Below are 16,944 nucleotides of genomic sequence, written 5' to 3' on the forward strand. Positions count from 1 at the left end.
ATAGATAGATAGATAGATAGATAGATAGATAGATAGATAGATAGATAGATAGATAGATAGATAGATAGATAGATAGATAGATAGATAGATAGATAGATAGATAGATAGATAGATAGATAGATAGATAGATAGATCATACCGGGTCCACTGCCCCGTGAAGCGAGTGTGGGACAATTGATTTTTGAAATAGGTTAGGTCAAGGAGGTGATGTGTGCGCTTTTGTCGCGCAAAGGGAGGGTCGGGGTTGTGCAGACAGATGGTAAACAAATATTTGACAGCAGCCAGCAGCAGCACTGGGCTTCCTCTGTGGTGTGTTTGCAGGGTGAGCGGGCTGAACTATACAGGAGTTGTCTTGGCTCTCCAGTGCCCAGTTCTGCGTCCTCTGAGAGGAAGAGCTGCTGTAATTGGTTTCTCAATGAAGGATCATCAGCAGCTCCCCGGAGGCTTGGTGGACTGTAGCGCAGCGCTGCTCCATCAATCGTCCGTTTCCCGGATTTGAACGCTGCTTTGCTCTTTTCTTCTGAAATAAACAAGTGCGCAGTGAAGGGGACTGTCGGAGCATCATCACCCTGCGCGCTTTAGACGGGGATCTTTTGTGATCTCTTTTTTTCCTCCCCCAAACCTGCTAAACGAGTATTGGGAGTTAATCGTTCTGTCCACCTCGGGGAGAATATCGACAAAGTTTAACGCAGATTTTCGCCATGAGTGATCTGGAGGACGACTTTGCCAAGATCCTGCTGCTAAAGGAGGAGAGAATAAGGGACTTGGAGAGGCGGCTTGCCGATCGGGAAGACGAGATTCAAGAACTGAAGAGAAAATTACACAAATGTCAGTCTGTTCTGCCAAGCGCTCAACTTATTGGACCCAGGACCCGCAGGGCGCAGGGCATCTCCGCGGAACCTCAAACGCACCAGGACCTGTCAAGGCAGGCGTTTCGAAAATATGCCAAGTCCGACTGGTAAGACAGTTTACGCAGGCGGTCGTACTTTATTGCTCTGTTATTGCGCCCATGTGTCTGCTTTGTGTCCCGTCTTAAACGATTTTCTGGGTGTTTTTCTTCTGAGTTTATTTTTTCTGGTCATAAAAACTATTCATCAGCATTTCGTTACGAGGATGTACAACTCTGTTTCGAGAGGAGAATACATGTGGCGACAAAAAACAAAAACTAGAGGCTCAGACACACACGGCTCACTGAGGCTCCTCTGTGCTTTGTCTCCACATAGTGTTTCTGTCTCTTTATGATCTTTTTTTCTAAATGGGAGACTCAGAGTTTTGCCATGAATGGACGAGCACTTCCATTCTTGCGGGCCGATGACGCAGCTCCAAGGCAAGCTTTAGAAAGAGCTCCTAATTGATCAGATCCATCATGGCAGCCCCACGGGACACAGACAGGAGGAAGTGCGATGCATTATTGGCTTTTAGTAGCTGGACGCTGAGGACCCGAAGTGCATGTCTGAGGATATTTAATACTCCATTAGAAAACGCTTTGTTTGGCCATATGCTTCCTTCATCACCTTCAGGTGCTCGTTTTAGGTTCACAATCCTTATTTTGAGGATTTCATCTGAGGTATGATGTCTGTATAGATAAAAGAAACTGCATTTTTATTTAGTCCTACTCTGCTTAGTTTGGTTTTGCTGTGTTTACTCGAAAAACCAAAAAGTTAGCCAAAGAACTGTTTCTTTTAATTTATTCTCACCTCATTTTCTATCATCAGAACCCCATCAGAATAAATTACTTATTACACTGACATCACACACACGCACAAGCAGACATCAGCCTGTTGACTCGCTTAGTGCAAGAGACAATGGGGTTAATAATATTAACATGGCTAGACTATTTCCAATCTTCATTTGCATTAATAAACTGCAGGCAGGAAAGTCCTCATTTGCAGTCATCAACGGATGCTCGCTGCGCTTTCAAAGGCAAACAACCGCAGGGAGAGCCCCCAGACAAACAAACACAAGACAGCCCAACTTTAGAGGGATGAAAAAGTTGCAAACGAGCTACATTAAAGTTAAAAATAAAGTATCTCCATCAAATTGTCAGCCTTCCAGTGGAAGCATGGCTCGGTCTCAAAGTGATCAAATTATGAGTTTATTTTCAGCTGCTGAGTAACAGTAAGTGCCACAGTAAGGCTGCAGGAGTTGACAGACGGGAATGTGCCCATGCGCTCTGAGGATAAACCGGAAGTAAACCTAGAAAACGTGCAAAACGGCAGTGACATGAAGTCTTTGTGCTGCCGGGGTCTGGTGGAAGGCGCCCACATGAGCTGCTGGGGGTCTCTGACCCCTCTGTGCGCCGCAGAGGAGTAGGAGACGGTGTGACCCCCCTCATCCACCACCACCACACACGCGCACCCCACTGAATCAGGACGTGGCACCAGGCGGCGGCCCGCCCCGCTCCTCAGATTACTGCAGCATGGAGCTCCGGATCCTATTTCTATTGATCCGCATAGGAAAGGGGCTCACTTGAATGGCTAGAGAGGTGAAATTTAAAGCGCAGAGGTGCTTTGAAGGACAGTGGGAGGGCTTTTTGTTGATGGGAAGATGCGGGGCTCCAACATCGAACCTGAAATCTCCGGACGTCTGCAGTTTCAGGTGCTATGAAGCAAACTTTGCTGCTGCTTAAGCTCTGTGGTCTGCCCCCATCCCTTAACAAAGATAATATAAACCATGTTTTTTTTTTTAATTAGCTCAGAGAATACTGCGCTACATTGGATTATTTGTATGGTTTTCTTTTGTTGTGGTTCAATGAATGACTTAAACAGAAAGTTGGGTTTGCTGGTTGTTGAGCAGGTCTTCCTCTCATGTTCAACTTTCACAGATTACCTCTGTTGTGCTTTGTAGCTTGCGGTTCAGGTAGTAGAGCAGGAAGAGCAGGGTTCACGGTTCACTCCATGGCTTTTCATATCGAGCATCCAGACTATGCTTGGGTCTCGTGCTTTTACAAGGCACGAGACCCAAAGTTGCTCTCCATGGCAGGCGAGTTTAACAGCCTCTGTTTAGCAATTTAAGCACAGTCTGAAGAACATTTTTCATGCTACTATGCAGTTTCAATACATTTTCATTTGATCTTTGTAAACCCCGATTACCCATTAAAAATCACAGACCTACATGTTATTACTTTGAGTGATATTACTAATATTAATTCCTCCGATTAATCGCATACATCCCCCAAATCCTACATTTTAATGCTCTCATGATCCAGTATCACTCACTACATGCTGATTTAATGTCCACAATCATCCTCAGCCTGGAGAGCAGTGCCATGCCTCATTCTTGATTGTCTGCGTTGATCCTTTAAGCCGCCACAAGAGGGCAGCTGAGATCTTTTTATTAGACCATCTGTCTCCATTTCGGTTTGTTTACATGTTTTTTGTCGGGAAAAATATGTCTTAAACCACCGCACCAAAAACACCTATCTCTGCAGTCCGAGAAATCTCCTCGCTTTTGTCCTCACTGTCAGCCGGTGACGCTTCATCCTCTCAGCACAGTAATTGCGATTTCAGCCTCAGTAAGTCCTCATCCTATCAGATTGTTCTTGGCACTTTATCCTCTTCTGAATTTGTCCAGAGAGCAGGAGGCCAAATGCTGTTCGCTGAGCTTCGGATGAGTCATTGGGATAATGTGGACAGGCACCAGCGGCGCTCGGAGTGCATACAACACCAGATTAGATGAGAAACGCGGAGCTGCGCCTCATTAGCTCTGACATTTTTTTGTGTGTCTCTGCTGCTGCTGTTTGACACTTTTTTAAAAATATGAAATTTAGCAAACTGACTTCATTTTGCAACAAAATTTAATTCAGAAAAGGGTTTGGGGAAAGTTTAATTTTCTTCACACCCAACACAACATGAAAAACAACATTCAGGTTCAAATGAAATATTGAAAACATCTTCATTCATATTTTTACACCGAGGTTCATTAAGTTTTCCATCACCTTCAACTTCTATTAAGGCTCCTGTGCTCATCTATTTGTTACACGCAGCCTCAGGGTGAGATGCCGAGGTATGATGACATGGTTCTTAGAGCAGTGGCTTCATGGGAGACTCTCTCTCTCTCTCTGGAGTGGCAGACTGCACTGTGCTTCAGATTCCTGTAGGCGCCCTTCTCGCCATGCGCTCTCACCGGGTCGCAGCCTGACGCACTCGGGGAGGACGGTCCTCCGCTGTCACAGCACCGTGGGAGGGAGGGAGTGAGCGAGAGAGAGGGAGAGAGTAAACTTTGCATGATTGTGGCTGAGACGCTTTCTGTGCTTACCTTGACGATCGCGTGCCACGTTCTTTTTAATCCCCAAACATCTGCTTCTGACAGACAGAATCAGCCACAGCAGAGACAGGGGTTCCTTCCTCTCAAGCTTTTCATGACGAATAAAGTTTGTGAGCCGCGTGGCAGAGCAGAAAGGATAAAGACTCGGCTGCATACCTTGAGATAAACTTCCTGGGAAGTCGCTCATTGTCGCCGATTAAAATGGGCACCTTGCGCGACCTCCAGTACGCGCTCCAGGAGAAGATTGAGGAGCTGCGCCAAAGGGATGCCCTCATCGACGAGCTGGAGCTGGAGCTCGACCAGAAAGACGAGCTTATACAGAGACTACAGAACGAGCTGGACAAATACCGCTCCGTCATCAAACCGGCGACCCAGCAGGTCCACAAGCCGAACGACTTGCAAGAGCAGCAGCGAACGAAGAGGCAGGCAATTTCGGCCGAACCCACTGCCTTCGACATCCAGGATCTTAGCCATGTCACCCTACCGTTCTACCCCAAAAGCCAGCAGTAGGTGTTCAAATTCTACCCACAGTCTTTATATTTAATATGCTCGATATTTTTGCATTCACTGTCATGCTTCCGTCTGAATTGATTCAGTCTTTGTCACCTTTTCGATTCTTGTGCGTAATGATGCGTGTGGCGCAGCAGGTACTTCACCTGTAGCGCACACTGGGATAATGAGGCAGTGCTCTCCACGTACTCATGCGCGCGCACCAAGAACCCCCCCCCCCCCCACACACACACACACACACACACACACACAGCGGATGTTTTTGCAATGACACGATATCTTCAACTATCAAAATGAGACAAATATTAAAACCTCAAGAATCCGTGAAGCTGTCCCTAGTGACGCCCATGAGCAGGATTATGAGCAACATAACGATCAAAAGTTGACTGTACATAAACTTGATCATAGTCAAATATGAGGGAGAATTTGCATGCCATCCCGGTTTGGAGAACTGGTGGTGGGGACTCTGTGTAATGTATCAGTGCCTGTTTTATACAAGCTGTGATCCTGTGACAGGCAGTCTTAACAGGCTCTCTGTGCATGTTTACCTTATGATTTCTGTCTTTCTCACTCCCTCTGTCTTTCCAAACTCTTACGCAAATACGGCTCTCCTGCTCGACGTGGTCTGAAACAGGAGGTCTGGATCTTAAATGTAGGCTGGCACTAAATTTGCCTTCTGTTGTGAAGTAATCCATCTCTCTGTTGGTTTAAAGGTTGAGCTATTATGAATCAACACTCCCCTGGTTGACAGGGAGAATATTTACCTAACATTTCTTTAAACATATTAAAAACTGCACATATTGAATTTAATGAAAAGAAAATATTGCCCTAAATGCTTAGCGGGATACTCGAGTTCCCAAAAATAAATAAAAGGGATCATTCCTATGGAAGTGATTGGAATATTACGAGTCCTGGAGCTAAGTTATCTTTTTCTATTCTCATATTGATTTTTTAAGCCTAAGAGGAAAAAAGATTACAGCCTTCAGATTTTACAGTGAGATCAGTCACGTCAGATACGAATGTCATTATTCGACTGACACGCAAACAAACTCAACAACAAAGATTTCATCAAAGAAGATTCAAAAAAATGAAGGGATTTATTTATCTGAGCAGCAAAAAGCCATTAGTCTTTGTTATACCTGTCAGCTCCCTGGGTTTGTGAAAGCACACAAAACGCTCTTTTCTTATGTGTATTTTTTTGTTTGTCTGAGATCCTGAACACTGGTTTGGAAGGTTAGCTGAGGAAAACACCAGAGTGACCAATTCTTTTAATAACTGGCGTAATTCTGAGACTTCATTAAGTGATTTTCTTGAGACTCTTGTCAAGACTTTTAGCACTTTACTTCAAAAAGTGGTTGATTACCCCGTGATTTAATATTGGAACAGATCAGAGAGAATCTCCAGTTAAGAAAATATCAATTATGATGGGAAAAGACTATTTCAAGATTTCAAAAGAAAGAAAAAATGAGTGGCAGCGGTTTCTTAAATAATTTCTGATGATGATCCTCAAAGGAAAGCTAAAAATTAACTCATTACAATGAGGCTGTTTGAACTTCCATCAAGCCTCTCTCAGCGACAGCTTCAATTTTCCATTAAACGTCTGCCACACCTTTTCACACTCCTCATTTGTTAGAGAATGGCATTTTCTCTAATATTGCTCTTCTAATAAGCATAGAGATGAAAAAAATAATAATTGAAAAACAGCCAGTGTTGAATGCAAATGACTGTAGTGTGTTTTTGCGCTTGTTCTCTTATTAGTTGAGCACTGTTCTTATCTTACTCAGGCAAAGATGTCCAAACTGGTTGGACATCTTTGCCTGAGTAATTTGGAGAAGTTGATATTTTTCTGTAGAAAAGCAGTTCATTTAGATTGAGTTTGTTGTTGTTGTTTTTTTGTGCATGTTAATTTATACTGTGGGCTAAAACAAGTTCACTAACTCTTTATTTTCCTTTGTTACTGAAGTTTACTGATAATATCTGTTAGATCTGGCTAAGTGTTTGTGTTTTTCTTTCATTCTCCCCTCTCTTTATCTTCTTTACAAGGCCCATAGAGCACTCTTTACTCGTATGCTATCCATTCTTTTCCCTCTTTCTGACTTTTATTTCTCCTGGCCTCTCCCACTTTTCTGCCATGCCTTTTTTTTCCTCCTTAAAGAGCATAGTTTCTCCTTTTAAGGAAGACTGAACTTGCTCAGTCTAAACTTCTGTAGTGGATGAAAGAAAATATATCGCTCTCACAAAGGAGACGGAGGCAGATGTTTTCATAAGGGTTGGATTTGGAAGATGTTGCTCAAGAATGGCCACGATCATGTCTGCCCTAAATCTCCTGGGTGTAAATCGAACAGAAATAGGGTCAATGAGGCACATTTCCAGTGGGCTGGAGGTCAGCCTTGGAAAAAAAAAAGATTTCCAGCTAGTTCCTGTTGAGCCTTTTTCACACATGTACTGCAGGCCTGGACTTTTTTAAATGGTAAATGTAACTGACATACACTACAAGTTAAAAGTTTGGACACACCTTCTCATATAATGGTTCTTTATTTTAATGATGATTTATGGTGTAGATTCTCACTGAAGGCATCAAAACTATGAATGAATACATATGCAGTTATGTAGCAAACAAAAAAGTGTGAAATAACTCAAAACATGTTTTATATGTTAGATTCTTCAAAATAGCCACCCTTTATTTTGATTACTACTTTGCACGTTCTTGGCATTCTCTCGATGAGCTTCATGAGGTAGTCACCTGAAATGGTTTTCCAACAGTCTTGAAGGAGTTCCTTGAGATGCTGAGAACTTGTTGGCCCTTTTGCCTTTACTCTGAGGTCCATCTCATCCCCAACCATCTCGATTGGGTTTAGGTCAGGTTACTGTGGAGGCCAGGTCATCTGGCGCAGCACTCCATCACTTTCCTTCATCGTCAAATAGCCCTTACACAGCCTGGAGGTGTGTTTGGGGTCACTGTCCTGTTGAAAAATAAATGATGGTCCAACTAAAAGCAAACCGAATGGGATGGCATCTCGCTGCAGGATGCTGTGGTAGCCATGCTGGTTCAGTGTGGACTCATCAAACCAAAGCTCAGATTTCCACTTGTCTAATGTCCATTCCTTGTGTTTCTTGGCCCAAACAAATCTCTTCTGCTGTTGCTTTTTCTTAGTCGTGGTTTTGTAGCAGCTATTTGACCATAAAGGCCTCCTCTGAACAGCTGATGTACAGATGTGTCTGCTAATGGAACTTTGTGTGACATTTATCTAGCCTCTCATCTGAGGTGCTGTTAACTTGGTATTTCTGAGGCTGTTGACTCCATGAATTTATCCTCAGTTTTCAGATTGACTGACCTTCAGTTCTTCAAGTAATGATGAACTGTTGTCTGTCTTTACTTAGCTGATTGGTTCTTGCCATACTATGAATTCTAACAGTTGTTAGCTGTGTACTAACCTGACTTCTGCACAACACAACTGATGGTCCCAACCCCATTAACAAGGAAGGAAATTCCAATAATGAACCCTGACAAAGCTCACCTGTGAAGTGAAAACCATTTCAGGTGACTGCACCATGAAGCTCATTGAGAGAAGGCCAAGGGTTTGCAGTGCTGTCAACAAAGCAAAGAGTGGCTACTTTGAGGAATCTAAAATATAAGACATATTTACAATTATTTATCATTTTTTGTATGCTACATAATTCCATATACTGTATTTTGCCTCATATGTTTATGTCTTCAGCATCTATCTACAATGTAGAAAGTAGTAAATGAGAAAGTGTGTCCAAACTTTTGACAGGTAAGTGCAGTTGTATGTGTGAGTGAAAATGTCAGATTCAGACCTCAAGTGGTCTCTACCAGCTCACAAAGGCCATGTAGCGTCTAATTGCTCCCAGGTGAGAATAGCTCAGGTCATAGTGAAACCACTGTCATTTGTCATATGTCCTGCCACCTGCGCACCCTACTCATGCAGCATCCTCACCTAATACAAAGGAGTGCTGCCAGCTCTGAGAAGCAGATCATCTTCTGTTGCACGCTACACGTGAGCTGGACAATATCCTGGCTCGATTCTCCTAAAATTGTTTAAGTTAGTCTGTGAAAATGCCTCGAGTTAATTATGCGTAAAGTGTGCTGTCTTTTCATAAAATGAAATCTATTATGAAATATCAGTCCAAAAAAACTGCGCTTCACACCATTACTATGCTCCTTTCAAACTAATGAGATCTTCTCTTCCTGCAGACAACTCCCCCCCAAAAAAATTACAACTCAAGGAGCAAGGAGTCAGATCTGAACATAGATTGTGGAGTGGGAATAAAAAATAAGTGCAACACCTCAATCCTCCCTGTTTAAAATTCGCACAGCAGCATGTTTAGACTCTCAAGGGCAGAAACAACTTCTTTATAATCCAGGTTGCTCAGTTAGAGCAGCTCCATTTACGATTCAAGTCTATTAAAAAATCCAGTGGATTTGGAAGCTTGTTAGCCTGAAGCCTCTCGCGTTGGTTGGTTGCTCTTGTTATTCTGTAAATGATCTAAAATTTGAGAAGAGATGACACGTATAGGGATCGTGGAACATCTATAGGAATGCACATACATGATCTTTGTCTTTAAGATTATAGAAATCCAGAGGCCACATGTGAGAATTAAGGTTCTTTTGTGTGCTTTCAAAAAACCCCAAAACGTTATTTGGGTTTTCCAGTGAAATACGACACGTAGCTTATGTTGTTCTCTGGTAATTTAGTTTCTCACGTTTATATGCGAGTGTGAAAAGCATCGCTGGTCGGAATCCACAGGCTTCAGACCCTAATTTGGTATTCATGGTCATGAATGAAAAGCACAATTTATTAGAGCCCCGCTAATAATTCAGCTGGTGTAAAAACAGTGCAATAAAATGTGCAGATGTTGGTGAAAGCTCAAATGGTAGCTGCTTCTGAGAAGAGACTGGCATCGCTCTTTTAAGTGTTTTGGCATTTAAAAAAAGAAAAGAAATTTGAAACAGCACCACTGTCTCATCCCAGACTCAATAATGTGTTTGAGGATTTATTGAAGAAGCGTTTGAGTGACCTTAAAAGTTCAGCATAAAGAGAAATAAAACACTCATTGTGCAGTGAAACATGGCCTCATATACACTTGAATCTGCAGAGGAGGTTTGTAGAGTTTGCTGTTCCAAAATAACAGACAGGTTGAAAAACATAAATCTGAAAGAAGTAAAAAAAAAGGGCACTGTTGATGTTGTAATTTGAAGTTTTGTTTATGCACTTTTGTTCCTTGGCGAGGACTTTGCTGCAGGCTGGCAGTGGAGAAGAGAAGCCTGCGTGTTGTGGGAGCACTGATTCATAAATGCCTTCTAGGTTATTTGCCCTTTTAGCAATGAGCTCTCCAGGTGATCAACAATGCACTAAGAAATCCGTTTCTGAAAAGGGCACTGAGCAAAAAAAGGCAAGAGGCAGTTCCCCAGTGCCTTTGAATACTACTTGCGGGGCATAGTGGGCTGCTTTTGTGGATTTTTTTTATGAATTAGGATATTGGCCTCTCTTCTCAGTGTGAGAGGTCTCTTTAATGGTTTAACCCTGGTACATAACCTCATTCATTTAGCTGCCAGAGAAGCACATACACAGCGTGCAGCTGAGCAAATGGAACTGTGGCGATGCTTCGGTGAATGAGTGATCTTGACTCGTTGTTCGCGATCTGGCCCGCGTCAGACTTCTTTCAACGCGTCTACCTTTCTCAGACAGTCACACTGATGCTTGCTTTCAGGTTTCAGATTTGCTATCACCTGTTGAACAAATATCTCTACTCTCCTCTGGCGCTGCATCCACTGCATGCTGCTAGATTTAGAAGATAATTTATCAGGTCTCCTTTCATAATGTCGCCTGCCTCTCCGTTTGCCCTGTGTTTCCTTTCAGCCCACCTGACAAGCACTCTTGCACCTTGACAACCACGCGTTAGCTTTGCACTTTATTACCTTTTCTCCCGACAGTTGCATAGTTAATGCAGAAACTATTTACCTGCGGAATGCCCTTAATGACTCTGCAAACCGAAAGCCGAGTTGGCTTTCAGAAGTAAATCCCTGAATGGAAATAATCTGCATCCATTAGGCATTGATTTTGCTATTTATTGACTTTCCTCAGAATTTTCAGGGGAGGGAGGCGGGTGAGATGGTTTCACCTTGACATATTTGAATTGAGGGTATGTTTTTGAAAAGGCGCTGAGCCGTTAAAGCTAGAATGAAATAGCCTTGGAAATAAGAGACATGCTGAACAGTTTTTATTTGAGATGTGCGCCTGCAAAACCTCTTATTGTGTCTCATTTTGTCCTTCTGCAATGAAGAATGCACAAGTCAGTGCTTGTACAGTGACTGTCTCACATTGCTTGGCTTTGCCTCCAGGTCCAAGGAACTGATAAAGGAGGCCATCTTGGACAATGACTTCATGAAGAACCTGGAGCTGTCGCAGATCCAAGAGATCGTGGACTGCATGTATCCTGTCGAGTACGGGAAGGACAGCTGCATCATTAAGGAGGGCGATGTAGGCTCGCTGGTGTACGTCATGGAAGGTAAACGCACACATGCACGCTGCTAAAACGGGTATTCTTAAAATACTGTGAAACCACAGGTACAATGATTCTAAAAAGACCGTTATTATAAAACTTTGCCTAATCTATGAAGAAGTGTACATCTTATAAACCATTATAGCATTCACAGAGGATAAATGAAAGGGACTTATGTTGCATGATTCACTCATGTCACATCGATGTCATTTTGTGTGCTCTGGTGTGCTTGCCGAGTCCGTTTAATTAGGTTCTTTTTAGTAGTACTGACCAGCATGTGGTTCTTTTTTTTCTTTCATAAAACTAAGAGTTGGTGACAACAACAGCAACACAGCGTCCACTGTGGCGCAGATGGGATTTGTGAAAGGGCAAGCGATTCAGCGGTGAAACGTTCAGGGAGCCATCATCCTTTACAATAGAGTTGACCTCAGGGAAAACGGCCTCAGTTAGTGCCTGCCCAATATAATTCATTCCAATGCAGAGGTAAATCTGGACATTCAAAGGCTGAACTATAGAATGAATATATTAGTATTTAACCGCTCGACTCCTTGTAACTTCACTTTAAAACTCGGCTGAGTAGTGAGAAGCGAGGCAGTAACCAAGAGGCAGTGAGCATGAGTCTTGTGGGCTTGTGCGGACTGTGGCATTTAAAGGATAATATTTAACTATGAAGAATGAATCTAGAAAATTGATTGTTTGCTCTATTGTGGGCCACCGACTTTTATAATTGTGCTAGAGAAACATTTCCCGGATCCCCATTCGGCCAAACATTGTTAAAAATAGATTTGTGGGAAAGGAGGACTAAAATAAGAAGGCGGTATTTCAAAGAAGGAATTATGGAAAAGAATTCAATTATGCCACAAATCTATAATTCTGCTTGTTTGTCTCAAAACTCAGGCAGGTGGGATTTGTCATGTCAGGAAGAAATACCTCAGCTTTTACAGAACTTTCCTTCTGTTTCCCACAAATAAAACCCTACTTACTTCATTCAACCTAAACTAAACTGATTCTCTTTGTATATGATTCTGATAATAGCTGTGTACTGTCCAAAGTTTTATATGGTGACTTCAACATAAAATAGAGTATTTTTTCACTGATGCCGAGCTTACATAAATGATCGGAGTACTTCCTCTATCCTAGCTCACACCCCCGTCATGAGAAAAAAAACACCACTTGTTGCCCTTATCTGTATCTCTGATATGTAAAGAGTCATACAAAACATATGCAAAACCCAACAGTGGACTATACACTGGTAACCAGAAATAACAGTGGTGCTGGGAAAGGGCTGGGTTGCTGTAACAACATTAGGAATTGTATTTTTTCATCTCTCTTACCTTTAATAAAAGAAACTATATGTGTGATAAACCACTGTGGCCTTGCTGAACACAGGTCTACAAAAGTCTGCGGTCACAGTCAGTAGATTTCACTCTGTCCCTGACGAATGCTGCGTGCCAAAGGTGTGAGGTCACAAATGAGCAAGCGCCACACTGACTTGATGAATAGGTTCCTGTCGAGCACAACTGAAAAAAAAAAAGAAAGATACAAATCTGTAAGGGGCTTTGTGGGTTCCTCTTTGACAGCGATAGAGGCGAAAGCTGCGATGTAATTGGTAGAAGGGCTTCAGTTCAGCGGTGTCACACTAATATTACATGTTATTTAATTAATTAATTAAATTATTTTGCATTTTTGAATCCTTAGGGTAGGCTCAACATATTTATCTTTAGTGAACATTACTGACTCTCTCTGACTTCCGTTCTGCTCTATGATCGCCTTTCTGTTCCCCTCTCTCGTGTCCCAGCGAGTCCTTTGCCAGCAGCTTTCACCCCGACTGTCCCTGTCCTTGATCTATTTTGCATAAAAGCAAATGTTGAAACCAATAGCTCAAGGCGGACGACTTTGTACCAAGGTCTGTAGAAGCCCGTAACGGTTGGTGACATTTTAATCCACGCTGACGGGATGTCGGTGTCTTATGTCAAACACATAGCTGCATCCACTCAGCGCTGTTCGTCATTTTCCTGGCAAATGAAGTGTTCGCCGCTCAGGCAGTTGTGTCATTTATTATTGAAAGTTGGCAGGGTAGTCGTTAATGTTTTGCCACAGGGCTGACATATCCATTATGCATCATATAGGGATATGAGGCACAAGTAAACAACTCTTATGCCAATAATAACAATAATAACAGTGGTAATATGAATGATGCATTTAAACGTCACTCCTAGTTTATAGTTGCTTTAACTATGAGGGCGCATAACTTGTTTCGCCTACTAGTTATAGATTGAAATTGCAGACAGTTTCACAGCTTCCCAGCTGAAACAACAACAGGACAGTTATCTGTTGTTGCAGATGCACCTGATAATTTGAGATGAGACGAAAATAATAAGAGCTGCAGACACAGAATGAATCCTGGCATTGGCTTGCCTCTATGATGAGTCTGCCTGCTTAGCAATGGCTGCCTTCATGAATGTTTGTTGCGCTCAGCTCACATCTACCGGGCTATAATTGACATCAGTTCTCTTTTAAAAACAGTGATTGCAACAGAGACAAAAGCTCGTGTTTCCATGGAGATGGGATAGATTTTTGATTGGCTGTGTCACCCGCAAAGACCCACACAGGTGGATTGTAATGATAATAACTCGCACAATCACGTCCAATTACTATGAAGTATTTACTTGAGAGGGGGAAAAAAAAGCCATTTGAGTTCTTTCATAGATTTCATTCATCTTAATCTAATGACTATGTGTTTGCTGCAGTAGGAAGCAGTGTTAAGTAGGTTCTTGCATTGCCGTTTTGTCTGTCTTTTTATTAGGTGGAGACGTGGAAACTTTTAAACAGGTGCAGATCAAGGACTTCAAGTATCGCCTAATGCAAAATGGAACAGAGTCTAGTCTCTAGTTTCCAGAATAGAGATTGAATCATTAAAAGCATTTTATTCCCACATTATCAGATACTGTCAGATGGTGGGCGAGGTGACGGCCCTCTTTTAAGGGACCAAGAACACTCCAGCGCATGTTTCGTAGTCTAACTTTGATTGAGACTGGGCACAAAAAAAGACTTGTGTTGTTTTTGCTTTGTTGTGTAATTTTTGGGGTTAAAATGTGGTTCTGGCATACTGACAAATGATGCTTTTGTGGGACGTGTCTAAATATAACTCCAATGGGTCCTTTACAAGGATTGCTAAAAGACAAGATGAAATCTACATCACCAAAAACTTTAAAAAAGTGACATTTTGTACAATTTCGAGAATACAATTGTTAAATTAAACAGTTGAATAGTGGGCCACAGCAAAACTAAAGCAAAGACTATTAAGATCACATGACTGGCTTACAATGTGAATATTGATTACTTCAGCTGCCAGGTGAGGGATTCTTCAAAGTGACATAGTAAATGGTTTTGTGTTGTTCACCAAAGGTCACACATGAATCACGAGAAGTTGCAAACCTGCCAAATCTGAAGGTTACCTGTGGTTTCTAAGATTAAAGATATTTTCAGGGCTGCAAGTAATGATTTTTTTTTTCATTTATTGACTAACCTGTCAGATCTGGTCTCAATCTGTCATTCGGGCCACAAAAGGTGACATAAAGTCCAATCTCACCACTGGTCCAAAAATCTGTAGACTTGCAAAGAATAGCTAAAAGAAGACATTAATTATCAAATTTGTTGCAGATCTCTGTTGAACAGGTGCGCTAGTTTAGATATAAGTCTTAACATGGTTACATTTAATGGTTTGGTGCTTAATGGAATGGTAAAGAATTGTGTTTTTCTTCTGTGATTGCACATAATTACTATTTGAATTGAATTACAAACCAGAACAAGTTTCCTCCACTTGGCAGCTTTTATTAAGACAACAAAATATATTCAACCTCTCCTTACTACGTTTCATCTTGCCAACTTTGCATTTATATTTGAATATTACTTAACATTCCTTCTTGGTCTTGCATCTTTCACCCTGTCTGAGAAACAAGCGCATCCAAGGAAAAAAAATGAAAAAAGAGAACGAAGAAACATTGAAACATACGTGGCAAAGAATCTGAATTATGTATTTTTTTTCCTCTATCTGTCATCTTTTAGGTACAACTAGATGACTGCCCTTGCTGTATATTTTATTAGTTTTACTGAGTGTTCATGGATCGCAGACAGAAAAGTGAGGAAAGTGAGGGGAGAGGTAACGTTACAGTAGACTCAGCTCCAAACCTGGAGTGCTCATGGTACGCTGACAGCTACTTTGACAAGCTAACATAGTCAAGGCAGCACTTGATGCACCGTGTGCCATTTTATTCAGGTGGATGTGTTCAGGGGATTTCACAGCGCACCCAGGATTTGACATTTTCTCTACACAAATACGTTACGCTCCCAATTATTTTATTTGACCTGCTGTTAGGCGAGGCAAGTAGAATATCCTGACAGATCAAGAAAAAAAGAATGTGTTTAAGTGGCATACTTGAAAGCCTGAATAAGACAGAAATGAACAATGTGCTGTTTTGAAGCTTATACCGAACCACTTCTGACAGTCACTTCTTTTTCTTCTGCTTTTACTGAGCTATACCTCAGAATAACAATGAACAGAAATGTTTACTGCTATGGCGAGACACTAGTTTCTCTCTACAGTAGAAGCATCTGATGCTTTATCACTCCTTATGACGTGACATTGGAAATCGATCTGTTTGCATGTAGCGTTAATGAAACATTAGCAGCATAGAAAAATGAGAGACACAGGTTTCTGTCTGCATTTTAATTTTATGGCATATTTTATCCTCCCTTCAGCTTCTACTGACACCTTATCGCCTCTCTGGCACACTAGCTCACATGCTGTGTTTTTGAAACACGACGTGAAAACATATCACTCCAACATCTGTTTCATAACTCGTAAAATCATAGCATCACGTGTGCCTGTTAACCTAATAATCGTCTTTAATGAACTATTTAGCTGACTAATTAACCACAAGTCAAAATGATAATAATTGATTGAAGTGCTTTGGCAGGCAAGCAGAAGAAACAGCATGACCAAATTGAAGCAAAATTGGGCTAAAGATAAGTTAAACGTAAACAAGAGTAATAATAATGACCAACAAGAAAAAGAACAAGAAAAAAAGCACATCTGTTGTGAGAAGCAATGTAAACAAGTCTCCTCAAGCAAGTCAAGCAAAAATGAATGGACGTAAGAAACAACCAGCGTACCAGCTAACCAAGTAACATGCTGGCCAATTTCTGTAGGACTCTCAATTAATTATTATTGCTGTCTGAAAGTTAGACAGATGTTACGGTTTAGGTGACTTTATGCTGCGCGATAGCCAGCGGTCCTCAAAGAGCTGCTCTCTGTTCTAACTGACCAATGAGGCAGAGATGAGGGAGATGGACTCCTCTTTCATTTTGAGCAGGGCTTAGAGACGTAATCACCAGGGGCACCTGAGTGTGACTCAGTGTCACAGGTGTGAGAGGACACAAGATCTAGGGCAAATACTTTCAGTATTACCACTGCTTTCAGTGCTTTCCCTACAACTGCCAATACCTTCAGTAATGACTAAAGAGGCTACTTCTGGTCATTTTAATTATTTGCATATTAATGACGTAATGTGAAAATACCAAATGCATTTGGTCACAGAAACACAAGTGCACAAAGCCATTGCACTGCACTGTTGCCTGGCA

At 41.8% G+C, this 16,944-nt stretch overlaps 1 protein-coding gene across 3 annotated transcripts in view; it reads left to right on the forward strand.

The window, feature by feature from the left end:
- The first annotated feature begins 322 nt into the window (after window positions 1-322).
- Window positions 323-16,944, forward strand: part of LOC101466538 (cGMP-dependent protein kinase 1) — a 100,916-nt gene continuing 84,294 nt past the window's right edge. Inside the window, exons 1-2 of one of the 3 annotated variants that reach the window (XM_004551572.4) lie at window positions 323-958; window positions 11,141-11,307. In XM_004551572.4, coding sequence (XP_004551629.2) covers window positions 702-958; window positions 11,141-11,307 — 424 coding nt within the window. In that variant the 5' untranslated portion in view covers window positions 323-701. Of the gene's footprint in view, window positions 959-2,240; window positions 2,599-4,152; window positions 4,773-11,140; window positions 11,308-16,944 lie in introns of those variants that run through there. The other 2 variants (XM_012919292.4, XM_004551571.5) reach the window with 2 other exon arrangements.

The sequence above is a fragment of the Maylandia zebra genome, linkage group LG13, assembly GCF_041146795.1.
Source record: "Maylandia zebra isolate NMK-2024a linkage group LG13, Mzebra_GT3a, whole genome shotgun sequence".
In the NCBI taxonomy this organism is placed as follows: domain Eukaryota; kingdom Metazoa; phylum Chordata; class Actinopteri; order Cichliformes; family Cichlidae; genus Maylandia; species Maylandia zebra.